This window comes from Idiotropiscis lumnitzeri, chromosome 9 (assembly GCF_059441095.1).
Source record: "Idiotropiscis lumnitzeri isolate Australia: NSW breed Sydney's pygmy pipehorse chromosome 9, RoL_Ilum_1.0, whole genome shotgun sequence".
Taxonomy (NCBI): domain Eukaryota; kingdom Metazoa; phylum Chordata; class Actinopteri; order Syngnathiformes; family Syngnathidae; genus Idiotropiscis; species Idiotropiscis lumnitzeri.
In genome coordinates this window covers 5749256-5764417 of record NC_142399.1, presented here as the reverse complement: position 1 = coordinate 5764417, position 15162 = coordinate 5749256, and the positions used below count along the sequence as shown (strand labels likewise).

Genomic DNA, 15162 nt, shown 5'->3' with positions numbered 1-15162 from the left:
GATAGAAATATTGAGGGAAAATACAGGTGAAAAAAAACCCAATAAAAATAATAGTCATAAAATGGAAAATACTCACATTTTAGAATAAGCGTAAATAATGGACCAAAAAACATTAAATATACAAATATTGGGTAAAATTACACATTAGAAAAGTACAAGCAGAAAGCCAAAGATGTGATAAAATCATACAAAATATAAAAATAAAATTATGACTATAATAATAAAAAATAAAAAAATGATGACAAATAAAAACATTTGATGACAGTATTCTTAGGTAAATATTTCATGAAAAACAAATATTAAACCAACATTAAATATTAGATTGAAAGATGAATTAGAAAAATGGAAACATAACGACACAAACATAAATATTGGAAAAAAATCTTGGGAAATGTCAAATACTTCTCGTTCATGTAGCTCCTCTTACACATAAAATCGCTGACGCAAAACCAAAACCAACTCACCGCTATCCTCTCAAAACATCATAACGAAGTCTTACAATCTGTACAAATCAATTGGGGAAAAAAATTAAATAAACTAACCCCAAATAAAGTTCAGCTGTTCAAGTTGAGTTAATGGTGGTCAAAGTTTTGAAATGACTTAAATTGAGCATAAACACAACTTACTGTGTTTGCCGCGTCGTTCTCACACACAAAGATCTCGTCCACATCCAGTTCGGGCTTGTTGTCGTTGACGTCCTCCACGACGATGTTGACTTTGACAAACGACTCCAAACCTGTAATCAACCGACGAACAATCACGGAGCGCCACATTGAGTTGCCTGCGGGCGTTGCTTTTGACTGCACTGCCGGCTGAAAAGAAATAATCCCATCATGATCGCACATAGGCGTCAAGATGCGTCACATGGCCGATGTCTTCTTTCATTGATTTAAAATGAATCACTATTTTCAGGGCTTTTCAACATTTAGACCTTGGAGCCTGTTTGCTTTCATCTCATTCATTTAATTTCACACTATGAAGTTTGATAGGCATGTCTTATCATGAGTAGAACCTCAAGAATACTCCAATAACTTGTAAAATACAACGTGACCGTTTCGGTTGCGAGCAGCCATTTTCGGCTCGTTTTGCACATTCTGAGGAGTCCTTCAAAAAGGAGATTTTGTCCATTTGCCATCAATTTTAAAGAGTCAATGCTAGTGTTCTATATTATCGCTGGCGTAAGTACAAAACCTATGTGGCAATTTGATCAATTTCATACTTTTTCGCAAATCTATCGACTGGTCAGTCAACACTTGTGGGTGTTACTTTCTTTAACACATTTTTGATGAATCCAAAGTGTTGGAAATGCCTCACGCTCTTTGACAATCTAATGTGAATGGTTGAACGAATTTTTTTCGGGGCTTCTGTACAATAATGCGCAATGAGGGCACCACTGCCTACTACTGGCGTGGATGTGCAATTACACTTCATTGTAGTAGGGTGGGGAAAAAAAGTTCCTTTCCCCAGTGTCACACGCGCCCCCCTCTGCATCGCCCCGTGCCCCCCCCTCCCCCCAGGGGGGCCCGACCCACTATTTGAGAAGCACTAGTAGGCCTATCTATTGTGAGTTGACCCTCAAAAATGTCTCCCGAAGTCATGCCATAAAACGAACAGCAAGTCTGCCATTTTGGTTCAAAGTTATTTTGGCCCTTTCTCTGGGTCCTTGAAAGTGTGCCTCGTCGTATCAATTGCTACCAAATTTGAACGACTTGAACAAATTCTATCAAATTCCCAAAACTTTGAGTCCTCCATTCGGCGCAGCTCCCAACTTTAACCATGCTGCGAGGCCTCGTTCATTATTGCCCGCAGCTTTAATTTCACTTTTATTCGTACCAAAGCTCTCTGCAGATGTTGTTGTCAATGGCGGAGATGATTAAGGCCAATGGACAAAAGGGTTTCTATTTGCAAGCTGTTTATTTGTCACATTAAAGCAGCCTCGTTGTTCGTTGCCTCTTTTAATGTGTGCCATTTAATGTAGCGACTATCTTTAGTGCCTTGCTGCGTGCGGTTCACTATATCGGAGACCTTGTCGAGCGGGGCTCGGGGGACCATTGTGCTCCCTAAACATGATGACAAACCACTAAAATAGATCTTTGGATGCTGTTGGCTGCCCGTCTAAAAATACAGACTTTGCTTTGGGAGGCTTCTGACGAACAAAGCGACGCCGTAATGTGATTTTCTGCTCGCACTGACGCTCGGCCAGGTGCGTTGGCAAGGTGTCTGATGCTGTATTTTTCCTTGGTGATTGACTACATGCTGCGTTTCCAATACATCCGAGAGAAACTGTGAGTTTGGCCTCTGTAACTCTCTCCCTGAGTGCATGTTCTCCGACACATGGCTTCCATTTGCCTGTGAGGAGGTTTTGTTTTGAATTCATAAAAGTGTGTATGTGTGTGAAAAAGGGTGTGTTTTTCTATGGATGTGTGTGTGTTTGTGTGTGTATGACTAACCACTTGGCTCCTCTTGGGCTTTAACTTGGAACATGTGCATGGCCTCCAGCTCGCGGTCCAGAGTCCTCAGGGTGGACATCTGCCCTGTGATTGGATTGATAGCGATTGGACAATCTTTGTCCAAGATAGAGTACCTGAGGGCAGACACAGAATAGCAACTCATTTTCCTGACAACATTGCTTCCTCCCTATCACCGTATTTTCTTCCATATTGTCAATAGGGTCATAAAACCCACAATTGCATATTTGATGCTTGTGTCACAATCGATTCTTACCGGACACTCTTGCCAGCTCTGTCCGGATCTCTGGCGCTGACGGTGCCAATTTTGTTGACCAGCCTTTCTTCAGGCACGTTGAAGGTATATGTTGGCTGTGAAAATACCGGCGGCTCGTCCACATCCAACACCTTAATGTTCACCTGCACATGTGGATGCAAGCACACACTTGTTGCAGATGTGGACAAGGTAATTCATGATCTCCAAAGCCCTCATCGGGACCTTTAATTTGCTGGTGGTTTAGATTCTACTCATTAGGCCGGATCTTTTATGTTAGCTTTGGTTGGTTTCTCAATTTGCACCTCTGTTGTATGGTGTTCCTCAGGGTTTGATCTTGAGGCCCCTGCTCTTTTCATTGGATTTATTACCTCTCGGATACTTAAAAGAGAATTCTACTGTATTTCCTTTCACCGCTATGTGGAGGTCAAATCTATGTCCTGCTGACGAAAATTGACGCTTTCTATTAAGGCGGGACTAGGCAGTGATTGATTTGGCGGTAAATTATTGTTGTCATTTACCTGTGCTGTGGTGACGGCAGTGACCACGTTGTCGGCAGGAAAGCGCAAGTTTCGCAGGTTTTCCCGCACCTGTACGCTGAAGGAGTAGCTGTTTCTTGTCTCATAGTCCAGAGCCTGAATATCACCAAAGTCACAGTTAAAAAAAAAAAAAGTTTTAAAGTGAAAATATAAGAAAAATTCAACATAGGCAGAGGTAATTTAAAAAATAAATAAGTAAAGAAATAACTGATTTCTGAATTTAAAAAAGCGGGATTACAGCATCAAAAAATATATTTTTTAAAGAAAGAATGATGTAGTAATATTAAATTCATTATTTTTTTTAAATAAAAGTCCTTGTATAACAAAATAAAATATATTTGACAAAGAAAATATACCATACAGTTTACTTGTCCAAATGTATGCCATCCGTGCTTGTTTTCCGCTTCCACTTTGACGTAAACAAACAACCCCCCTTCCCATTCCTGTTCCAGTTTCTGGGGATATTAGAGGCATCTTACCGTTCACTTTGCGTTCTTTTTTTTATCTGTGGACAGGTAGACGGAAGCGTGCCGCTAACTGGATTATTCGCGCTAACGAGGACTTCCAAAGGCGGCCGGTAAACACCTTTAACGAGCGTGCGGCCCATTGACGACTAGACGGGCCGTGAAGCCAGAGGATTGGGCTCCCCTTCCACGCCGTTGGAATGCATTTTGTGCTCTGTGATGTCTCTTAAATACTTTATCTGAAACCTCGCGAGCGTGAAATATCTCCACTCAGCAGACGGGCGATGCCGCGCATTGTTATTTATCAAACCGCCTGCGCAAATGCGTGCGAGGGCATTTAAAAGTGTGGCTTTTGCCTCGGATGCTTATGTTTTTTTTTTTTATTCATTTCTTTATTTATTTTTTTGCTTGTGGATGTTTTGTAATGCTCCGATGCCGCGTTCTATTTATGTGCCTGGAGTCAGCCGAGGATAAAAAGACGCTTAAATGTCACATCAAACCACAAACCGGTACAGCTGGAACATAGATGAGCCTCACTGTTCGCGGGGGGTTTGGGATCAAAAACAAATTGTTTCAGAGACTTTCGAAGGACTTGTGGTTAGAACAAAAGTAATTGGGCTCAAAAAATTGAAAATGCAAGAACGAAACGCCAACAAAAACCTGTAATGTCATCTCGCGGTATCCGCATGAACTGATGCTGGATGATCTGAATTTCGCTCTTGTCATTTAGTGGCGTTAAGTTAAACGATGGACAAGTTTTATATGCCAAGCAAAAAAATAAATAAATCGAGAGCGAGTCGGAGCTTTCCAAGAATTCTGCTTATTATCGATTCAAATATCCCAAATCGATTTGCTTGTATACACAAGGGCCCGATTTGATTCGATTTTCGATTCACGATTCACTTTGATTAATTTTCGATTCCATACAATACAATACAACTTTATTTATATCGCGCATTTCACAACAGCTGGAGCTGTAATAAAGTGCTTTCTGTCATATAAATTAGCGGGAAACTAGAACACAAGCAAAAGAAGAAAAATGTGCCTAATCAATATCGGTCCATGAAAAAGAAAATCGATTAAAATCGAAACCCAGCTCTGCTGCTTATTAATTAACCGTAATTCCAAATCTGCAATCTCAGGACGCGTTTCACCTTTGAGAGCATGAGGTATCCGTCCTTCCTGGGGCCGAGCTCCACGTAGAACAGTTTGTTGTCGACCGGCAGAGAAAATATGGGCTCTTTATTTTGAATTTGATCTCGATCCTCCAGCTCCAATGTGCCGATCCTCGCGTTCAGTTTGTGGTCCTCCGGAACCTGCAACTCGTACGTCCCTACGGAACAAACGGAGCACGATTAATCGTTATTCAACTCTAGTTAAACACGGCGAGGCATCGTCGTGATACTTAAAAAATCCATTTTGTGCCAGACTGGCGTGTTTACTTTACACAAATGCGCAAAAACGAGCAATTATTTCGTCCCCAGAAGGCCCGTTAGGTGTTGTTTTCTTCCCATGTGCAACACTTTGCTCTAGAAAGTACTACGATGAATTAAGGCCAAACTGGAAAAACAAAAAAACAGGATACACCAAGAACAAAGTTGTAAATTGTTTTTTGGGGTTTTTATTTTTACTCAGGTAGAGTAGGCATTAAAAATTAAATAATTCACGAGTTTGTAATTTGACAATAGTAAAATAATACAGTGCAGGGCGGAATATCACAAGACTAGCGTGTTACTTTTCCAAAGAAAAGTGAAGGAAATCCCGTAACTTTTCCTGGAAAAGAAATTGCCTTCATCCCTGCGCGTTCCTTACGTCTGGTGAAGGAGGCGATATTGTCGTTGATGTCGGTGACACTGACGGTGACGGAGGTCGTGGCCGTGCTGCCTGACGCCATTCCTCTCATGTCCTGAGCCCGGACCACCACCACATACTGACTCTTGGTTTCGCGATCGAGAGTGCTCACCTTGCAGCTGATCATACCTAGACACGGACAGCATTTAGTTAACACGTGCTTGCAAAGCTGATTATTCTTGCTGACTTTAGACCTTTTTGGACGTCGTTCAAGCAAATTAGTCTGTTATCTCAAGAATTGGCCAAAAAGTAAAAACCTGTGATGCTGTCGATTTCAAAGGCAGACAAATCGCCGTCTGGTGTCAGAGAGTAACGCAGCTCGCCGTTTGCAGTGGTTGGGTCGTCGGTGTCCGTCGCCCTCACTTCGATCACTTTGGTTCCTAAGGAGATAAGAAGACGTTAGCAATAGTAATGATAATAAACGCTTCAACTTCATGCAAATGCAACTTTCATCTTAAAAAAAGACATTTATTCTAAAACAGAAAAATCTCCCCAAAATGATTTGAATATTTTAAATTTTTGTCGTAATACTGAAACTTTTGCAAATATAATAAATATCTTGACAGAATGTGTCGTTAGTCTCATTAAATTGTTTTTCGTGAAAAAAATATTGCGTTGTGATGCAATGTTGCATTTTTTGGGGTGAAAAATAAGATTATTCCTGCAATATTGTTACTTAAATTAAAATAAAGTTAAGATTTGAGATTTTTTCTAAAAAAAAAAAAAAAAAAAAAAATTGTTTTCCTAAAAGTGCGACCAAAAATGCGGAAATTCTTGTCAGTTATCTTTTTTTTTTTAACAGAAATTTACCAAATTTTCATAATAGTGTAACTATTTTGTAACTAGACACTTCTTAAATATTGTGAAATTTTCCTTAGGAAAGAGACATTTTCTACAACATTTTCTGGAATCGATTTATCATTATTCTCCCGGTAACATTTTATTAGAATATGACTATAAGCTAAATTCATCTAATTTCATTGTGAAAAGTGTCAGTATAATGCATTATATTGAACCGATGTACTCGAGTGGGAATTATAATAAGTAAATAATGAACTTGTTCTAACTCTACTTACCTATGGTTGACCTTTCCAAGATGGATCCGTTGTAAGTTTCGGGGAAAACGGGGCTGTTGTCGTTGATGTCTGTCACCTGGACCTCAAAGTCACCCGAGTCCTCGATGAGTTTGTTGTTGCCGTCGTACATCCTGGCGGTCAAGTGGTACGCGCTCTTCTCCTCGCGGTCCAGAGACTTGCTGACAAACAGGTCCCCCTTCTGGTCCACGCTAAAGATGCCGTCGGCGCCCTCGCCCTCGATTTTAAACCGCTTCACCTCCACTCTCTGATTGGATTTGAGCTGGAAAAAGATAGCGGAGCAACATAGTAGGCCCTATAAAATACAGACAAAAACTCCGCCACCAAAATTAATGTAAAAAAAATATATAAAATAAATTTGTATAAGAATCCTCTCTTTATTTTGTTGAAAAACCCTCGACAAAGTTCAGTACGGCCATGACCCTTGTGAGGCAAATTTGGCGTAAATTGGCTATTGTACTTTTTTTTCTTCTGATTATTCCTGGTTGTATTTTTCCATATTTTTCTTGTTGCAACAAACAAACATTCCATGCAATATTTATAATATGGATGATAAATAGTCATTTGTGACTCCGATCCGTTCTAGTTTACCTGCCCGATCTTGTAGGGAATGGGCGCCGGTTTCTCCTCTTCCACGTAGAGCGAGTTCCAGATCCACTCCCGCTTCTTTCGCGATATGACCGGATGGCTCTCCTTCCTCACAATCTCCTCGGCATCTCCTTGCCGCCTCTCCGATCCCACCTCCGAAATCTCGGAAACGGCGGGCGACACGGACCAGGCTGCGACGGCCAGAATAAGTCCCACGTTCCAGAGCCGGAGCAAAGCCATGATCTGTGCAGAAGGGGGGGGGGGTGAAGAAAGAAGTGAGGATGAGGAAGAAGAAGAGTGTGACATTAAAACCACTTATCAGCTGTGCGCACACTCCTCGAGAGTCCTGGACGGCCTATCGTGGACGACCAGGATTCTTAAAGCTCCTCAGAAAGTGGGACCCGGTGGAACATTTAGGACCCCGATGCTGAAAGCATTACACTCCGGAGGCCACGGGGGGATTTATTAAACATGCCGGCACACTTTTAACCGAGCACTCAAAACGCGGTTGTCTTTATCGGACACTTAGCAAGCGATGGTTTGACATTTTCCAACGATTCTTGTTCTCGCTTGGGAAGACAACTGGAAGAAGTGCTAAAAGGACGTGATGAACCATGTCGGGGAAAAGTTCAACGGGTTTGACGTCATCTGGCAGCAATCTCGGTGATTAAAAAAAAAAAAAAAAGTCGAAAAGTGAACATTCCTGATGACTGACTGCATGATGTGAACGCCCTGATTTTGAAACCCCCCCATTACTGATAATGCATGAAGCACGCAGTTAAAAGCCGAGCTTGTATTCTATGCGGGGAAAATAAAGAGAAAGGAGTGAGGAGATCAGGCTGCTGCCGTCCAAAGCGATCCAGTTTTGCTTGAACTGTTGACACCTGCTAAAACGTCTCCAAAGGCAATCAGACCAGTCCAGTTGCGATTGAGTCGATATCATGAGAATGAAATGACCTGGATGAGTGAGAATATTCGCAGATACAAGTGTAGGGATGGTTGCGTGTTGCCCGAGAGACTGAGGGTGGGATTGAGTCTGGTTTTATTGGTTGCCTGAAGTGACACTGAGTGTTCCCCCCCCGGGGGGAGACAAAGGGGGACAGAGTGTGGATGAGGATTGGCGAGAAACTGATGAGTTGCCTGAGGGTGACACCGTGGGGGTAGTTTGAGGGGGCTTCACTGAAAGTGACAATGAGAGGGATATTGAGGCGGGGAACGGGGTTACAACCCTGCAGGAGACAAGAGGTGAGGGTGAGGGGGAGTAAGGTGAAGATCGGGGTAAAACTATGGATTGCCTGAGGGTGACACTGAGATCACTGGTCAACTGTTTACACACGTGATCGATAGTGATGGGCCGATATTTGGCATTTTGCCGATTATTGGCATCGGCCTTTTTTTTTTTTTCTTAACTTTCAAGGCCGATAAATTAAACTCTGGCTGCAGCACACATCTCTCCCTCTCTCTTTGCTGTGCTGGTGGCCCTGCGTGCAGAAGCAGATTGTGCCACCCACTGATTGGTTCCTTGTAGCAGCCAATCAGCAGTAAGATGCCGGTTTGTTTTTTCACCTGGAGTCACACGCACTACGGGAGAGCAGGGGAAGGTTAGGCAAACAGACTTTGCCAAAAGTTTTTTTTCGCAGATCGATGTAAACATCATGTGATTTAGTTACCAGCGTTTTTAAAACAAGCATCACCCGTCGCAGACAAGCTGTTGTCGTAAACCGCCATGAACGATAACGTCCCTACGCAATTATGCACGTTTACGTCACGCTAAACCGATTGAACCGCACATATCACCGTTGAATATAATTCAATTCGGATCCACCCTATTTATTCCGATGAAGGTGTTTATCTGGAGTATTTTAAATTAGTTTGGACATTCCATGTAAACGTGGCTACTGGTCTTCCATCACCCTCTTTTTTCCGATTGCTGTGTCCCTGCGGTGTCCTCCTTTTTTGTGCCAACATTAAAAATTGAGTGTCTATCTCCAGCGCATTATGGCGTCTTATTGTCTGTCAACCATTAGCAGCATGCGGGGAGAAATCGGGATTAGGATGCGGGGATTACCGGGCCGCCCTCCTCTAATGGTTTAATCTCATATTGTGGAGACCCGCCGTGACCCCTCGCCCGTAAATCAGCTCAAACAAAGACGCCGACCACCACTTTTCATTTGTCCTCCTTTTTTTGTCTGCCAGCCTTTTGTGTTCTTTCATTGCTAAATTAATTAAAGTGGAAACGTGACGTGGGCTGTCTTGAATTATTTGCTGAGTGAAATTGGAGACGGCTAAATAGTTTTCCTCCAAATTGTATTCATCTCAATTACTGCAACGTGACAACTTCTATTCACGGGACTTTTCAAAATGCTGCAATATTACATGGTGCTGCATTCAAGGTCTTTTTTTTTTTTTTTTTGTCCGGAAAGTGTCTGAATTACAAGGGTTTCTTTCACTGCAGATCGTCCACAAATTAGGGCACAATATTCATTAAAACATCTTCAAAGAGAGGTTTTGTATGAACATGGGAACATGTATATTTTAGCTGCAAATGACCAGAATTAAAAAAAAAAAAAAAGGTTAAATATTGTATTTAAAAGCTAATGTGGATATTTAAGATAAAAATAAAGTACACTAAATAAAGTAAAAATATTTCTGATCTTCATACTTGACTGATTTGTTTCTCCCTACAATATGTTTTCCATATAAGGCCTTTTTTTTTTTCCAGGAGTGTTAGCCGTTCCCTTTAATCAGTCACAGGAAGCGTAAACACAAAGCCTTCTGGGAAAACGTGCGTAATGAAGGCCGGTCATTAGCTCAGGAGGACACTCCCTTCCCTTCCTGCTTTTCCAGCTGTGGACGTGAGCGTGCTTCCATCTCATCCTCTTCCTCCTTCGTTCTCCCGCTTTTCTGCCTGCATGTCATCTGTCACCTTCCCGTCACTCATCATCTTCCTCTGTCTTGCTCACATGGAAGCTCGTTAGTTACTTTTATTCGGTTGACCTCCACTGTGGTAAACTTCATCTGACAGAATTTGGAACGAAACCGTCTCTCATTGGAATTTAGTGGAATATCGTACAAAAACAATCGTTGTAATTTGGTTTAAGAATTTCCATATGACTTTTAGAACGGAACTTACTGTTACTTCTATGATTAGTGTCAATTTATTACAATTTATTTTGTTGCCCCCTCGCCATAAATAAAGATTCAGAATTACGCGGACATGAAACAAGATTGTAACAAAACAAAAACCTTTATGTCTTCATGAAGCTCCTCACCTCAACATAGTTCTTTCACACCTAGATGCCTCAAGATGGCGACAAAGCACTACCTCTGTCTAAATCAGTGCTTCTCAAATAGTGGGGCGGGCACTACCTCTGAGGGGCGCGGTTTGAACCTGGGGAACATGCTTTCCCCCCCCCCCCACTGTACTACAATAAAGTGTAATTGCACATCCGCTCCAGTAGATGGCAGTGGCGCTCTCCTTGCCAATTGTGCATGGCGAGTATTAACTCTACGGTGTGGGTTTGTTTTGCAACAAAAATGCTTTTATTTATAGTTGTGGCGGAGAGTGGGTGGTGGGGGGGGGCGTGACTTGTTTTCTTGCTGGGGAGGGGGGGGAGGGGCGTAACAGAAAATAATTGAGAAGCACTAATCTAAATGAAGCTCATCCTCTCACCTCTCACCTAGATGCCTCAAAATGGCGGCAAAGCACAACTTGTCTCAATGAAGCTCCTCAACTCACTTGTGTGTAGTTCCGTTTTCAACATAGTTCCTTTGTCTGAGCCAACAGCAAAATAGGAGGATGGAGTTAATAAAAAATAAAAAAATCTGCAATGCCGAGATCCCTTATAGTGCTGTTTACATATAGCGCAGTAATTAACTTTTTCCTCATAGTTCATATAAAGTTGTTCAAACTTTTCGTAAGAATATCATTAGTAGGATATGTATGTATGATAACGTGCTGAGCGATTTTGCACCTGTGCTGCTGCACCAACTGGGTTTCTTTTCACACGTTGTGTTGTGATTAAGGGCTCATTAATTTCATACAAAAAAATATCCCTCTCACCTTATTTATCACGGAGGTGTCGAAAGAATAAACAGGTTCTAGGAATATCTGTAATTACATCTGAGCGTCGTCCGCAGGCTGAGGCTGCGTGCGCGTGCGTGTGCGTGTGCGCGTGCGGGCAGACAACCACGACGACAACACGCTCGCTGCCAGTGAGTGGCAGACGACGCTGACCTACTTTTTGCTACACCAGCAAACAAAACCAGACAAAACTTTGCCGTCTCACATGCTCCTCAACACAGGCAAAAATGTTTCAATGCACAATTAACGTTTCTTGACTTAACTGCAGAGGGGCGAGGCGTTTGTTAGGCCGGAGCCTTGAAAGATCATCAGATCTGCCACGGGAAATGATTCCATTTCACTTAGTTGGTCTGAAGAGTGTTTTTTTTGTACTCCAAATTATGTATCCTTGTTCATCTCAAATTGATGCTAGCGACACGCGGAACAATTAAATTATCGTCCACCACATAGCAGAATGTACAATCTGACTAAAGTTTTCACAGTTTTGTCATTCTTCTTTTTTGGGTTTTAAAAGCTGCTTTCGACATAGATATACTTTTACCCTTCTACAACTGTGCATGTGCGTGCGTGCGTGCGTGTGAGTTGGGATTAAAACCGGTTTAATCACATAGCAGCTTCTAACAATCTGTCTGCTTACAAGTCACACCAGCAACCACGCACACGCACACACACACAGAGTGTGCTCGGTCAAGTCAGACGAGCGCGTGGAGGTTGTCCGCGGCAATGTCAGCGTCATTTGGTCTGACACTAATAGCCGGCCATCATCAGGGCATAATTGACGGCCTCGGTCAGCTTTTAATGGAGGCCAATTACGACCCATGAATGGAAGGGAGAGTTTTTAGTGTACAGAATGGTGGCGAGAATAATGGTGAACCTTCTTGAGACAGACTTTTGGCAATTGAATGGACGTGATTAGAGACAACGCCTAGAAGTTTGGAGCAATTTCGAGTAAATGCTCCTTGAGCCATGTCAAATTCCGCCCCTATTATACATCTCAAGTCGGTCACGTCTTCTGGGATAGAAGAAGAATTCAAATGCACAATTCACAGGTTTGAAAAATGCTTGTGCTTGTTGATTTTTTTATTTGTATTTTTTGTGGGAGGGATTGTTCAACAGGGATCAAAAAGTACCAACAAAAGATCACAGCAAAGCTGAATAAAACTATATAACAAACAACTTAGAATCTCCGTAGCAACAAAAGGTCACAACAAAAACTGGAGGAAAAAACTAACTTAGGAAGCCAAGAAACAAAAAGGCACAGAAAAAGGTCATGATTACAAACAGGGTATGAGATTGTCTGACAAAGGGCAGCGCAAGACGGAGCCTATTCATACACAACGCATGCGCCATAGGCGGAGACGATGGAGGTTTCTCAATATACGGCTGTGTCCGCCCCTCCAGACTCTTGACGTATTTCCGTGGTAGCAGCACAAAATGCATCTTGAGATATTTTCCTCACAAGTCACCAACTGATGCATCCTTGGTTTAAGATAGATGACAAGAACAACATCCAAGTATTCGTGCTTGATTTATTTGTACGTACTTTCAATTGGAACAATACTTTACCGATGACGTTTCACAAGCTCGCAAGGATTTAAGGATTGATGAGAACGCAAATTGAGAAAAGGCTCATTACTATTATCAAGAAACATGGGGGCAGGAAGTGAAGCTTTTGAAACAAGAGCAAACGATTACTACAAAATAAAAGCAGATTAGGGTTGAGAATTTAAACGACGGGACATGACGTCATTTTATTGTAATGGGAATTTGTTTTAGGAGCAGTTATGTTTTTTCCGTGTGAACTTTAAAAATGTTATTTATACTGTAGAATTTTTTTAATAATTAATTTTTGCGGAATTTTATTTTTATTATTATTATTATTATTTTTATTAAACCACAAATGACTGGATTACAACTTTGTTTCATTTTATAATATTTAACTTTTTATAATGCAATTTTATTGTATAAATTATATTTTTTTACTCATAATTTTTATTGATATATTTTATAAAATTATTTTGTTACAATTATTTACTGTATTAGTTTTTGTTATTATTATTATTATTATTATTATTATTATTATGTATAAAAATGCCAGTCTAAATCAACGATCTTCCCTGAAGCAATCAGCGGGCAACTTTTGCCGAACCGCCACCGTCACAGCTGGACAGCTTGTCAAGCACTCTGACATCCGTCTGAATGAATGAATGAATGCCTCTAATCATGCCCGCGTGTCTCTGCATGTGTGTGCGCGAGCGAGCACGCGCGTGCATGTATGTAACGGCGGGACAACCAAGACTCCCAGATGGCACCCAAAGGATTTTCCCAGATTTTTTTTCCCCCCTCATCTTTGCCTCTCCAGGAATTAGACCAGTAGCTTTAGTTGGATGGATGGCTTCCGATGCAGCGGAACAACACATCAAATCACCTTCGTCTCAATTGGGGACGCAAATCCATAGATGGGGGAAGGAGTGGGCACACATAAATTGGAAGATGGTTTAAAACTTCCTGTTTTGTGGGATGGCGATACATACTTTAGTGGCTAGATTCATGTAAAACTGCAGAAATGGACCATTTTCAACTGTCCATTTGCTGTTTGTTTTTTTTACTCAGGCCAAAGCCATGTCTAATAGGAGGATTTTTGATTTGACGCCATCTTGTGATACTACAGTCGTACCTGCACTTTGGTGCCATTCAAGGTTTTTTAGGGTTTATTTATTTATATTTTTGTGGGCAAAAAAAAGTTGTGGAATAATATCGGATTGATAGTGCATCACAAAAAAAATGACAATATTGTATTAGAGAAGTCAATATATTGTATTTTTGATGGTATGACGTTGCAACATTTTTGTCTCTTCATGGGTTCAAAGTGATTTTTTTGTGTTGTTTTTGTACCAAGTGAATGCAATCAGATGTTGAGCACATAATTATTTTGCAAACTTCGACATTTGGCTCTTTATGAGATGCCAAGATTTTTTTTTGTGTGTGGTTGTCATTACATTATGAAAGGGTGCCTAATAAAGTGTCCTGTGACTCCAATTATCGCAAAATCTCTGCATCGCAATTTCATCTTTTTCTTTTAATATTAAAATAACAACATCGTAACAACCACGTAAAATATTCAACATCAAACCGAAATTGTTGGCAGATTATGCAGGGGTACCTAATGAAATGTCCCATAATCAGACTCAAACTTACCTCTCACTGCTGGAAGCGTCCGGGACCACCGAATCCTTTGCAAATCCTTCTCGATCCTGTACGGTTCCTCTCGTGGAATTGCTTTCTTCCCAACCTTCCTTCCAAGACTCCAAGTGAAGTGATGACCAGCAGCCAAACGCACTCCCAGAAGGCAACTGGGGAATATTTTGGGAGCACCAACAGGTTCTCCTCCTCCTCTTCCTCCTTCTCCTCCCCTTAGATTGTACTTTACCCTTAGCGTCTTTTTACCCCCTTCAAAAAAGTCACTGCCCACTTCCTCTTCCTGTTATTGTGTCCAGTCCTGCTACTGTTCGCCTTCCTGTCCTGGAGGGAAAGACCACCACCACCAAGCAGCAGACGCAGTAACAGTGAGCTTTTTTTTTTGGGGAGGGGGTGCACTTGGTAGAAATGAGAGAGCGAGTGTGTGAGGGAGAGAGAGAGAGAGGGTGGGAGGGATGCAAGGAAGGAAGGAGGGGAGGGTGATGGAGAGCAAGGTGAGAGAGTGGAAGAAGGGAGGGGAGAGGAGGAGTGGATTTATTATTCATGTGTTTGCGATAAGGATTAAGTTAAACAGGTTATTGGGGATAATCCACAGAGATTTCACCACATGAGGCGCCCGTGTG

At 41.7% G+C, this 15162-nt stretch overlaps 1 protein-coding gene and 1 long non-coding RNA gene across 2 annotated transcripts in view; one reads left to right on the top strand and one right to left on the bottom strand.

Annotated features, from left to right (window-relative positions):
- LOC148329973 (uncharacterized) overlaps positions 1 to 4526 on the top strand; it is a 39223-nt gene extending 34697 nt beyond the window's left edge. The window contains exon 4 of the long non-coding RNA XR_015845011.1: positions 3776 to 4526. This is a non-coding gene — a long non-coding RNA (uncharacterized LOC148329973). The remainder of the gene's footprint in view (positions 1 to 3775) is intronic.
- Positions 1 to 14885, bottom strand: part of cdh5 (cadherin 5) — a 28423-nt gene extending 13538 nt beyond the window's left edge. Inside the window, exons 1-10 of the mRNA XM_088304188.1 lie at positions 14540 to 14885; positions 7261 to 7500; positions 6652 to 6931; positions 5833 to 5955; positions 5537 to 5704; positions 4879 to 5057; positions 3243 to 3356; positions 2725 to 2867; positions 2451 to 2584; positions 627 to 736 (exon numbers count right to left, since the gene is read on the bottom strand). Coding sequence (XP_088160314.1) covers positions 627 to 736; positions 2451 to 2584; positions 2725 to 2867; positions 3243 to 3356; positions 4879 to 5057; positions 5537 to 5704; positions 5833 to 5955; positions 6652 to 6931; positions 7261 to 7497 — 1488 coding nt within the window. The 5' untranslated portion in view covers positions 7498 to 7500; positions 14540 to 14885. The remainder of the gene's footprint in view (positions 1 to 626; positions 737 to 2450; positions 2585 to 2724; positions 2868 to 3242; positions 3357 to 4878; positions 5058 to 5536; positions 5705 to 5832; positions 5956 to 6651; positions 6932 to 7260; positions 7501 to 14539) is intronic.
- Between the last annotated feature and the right edge of the window lie 277 nt (positions 14886 to 15162).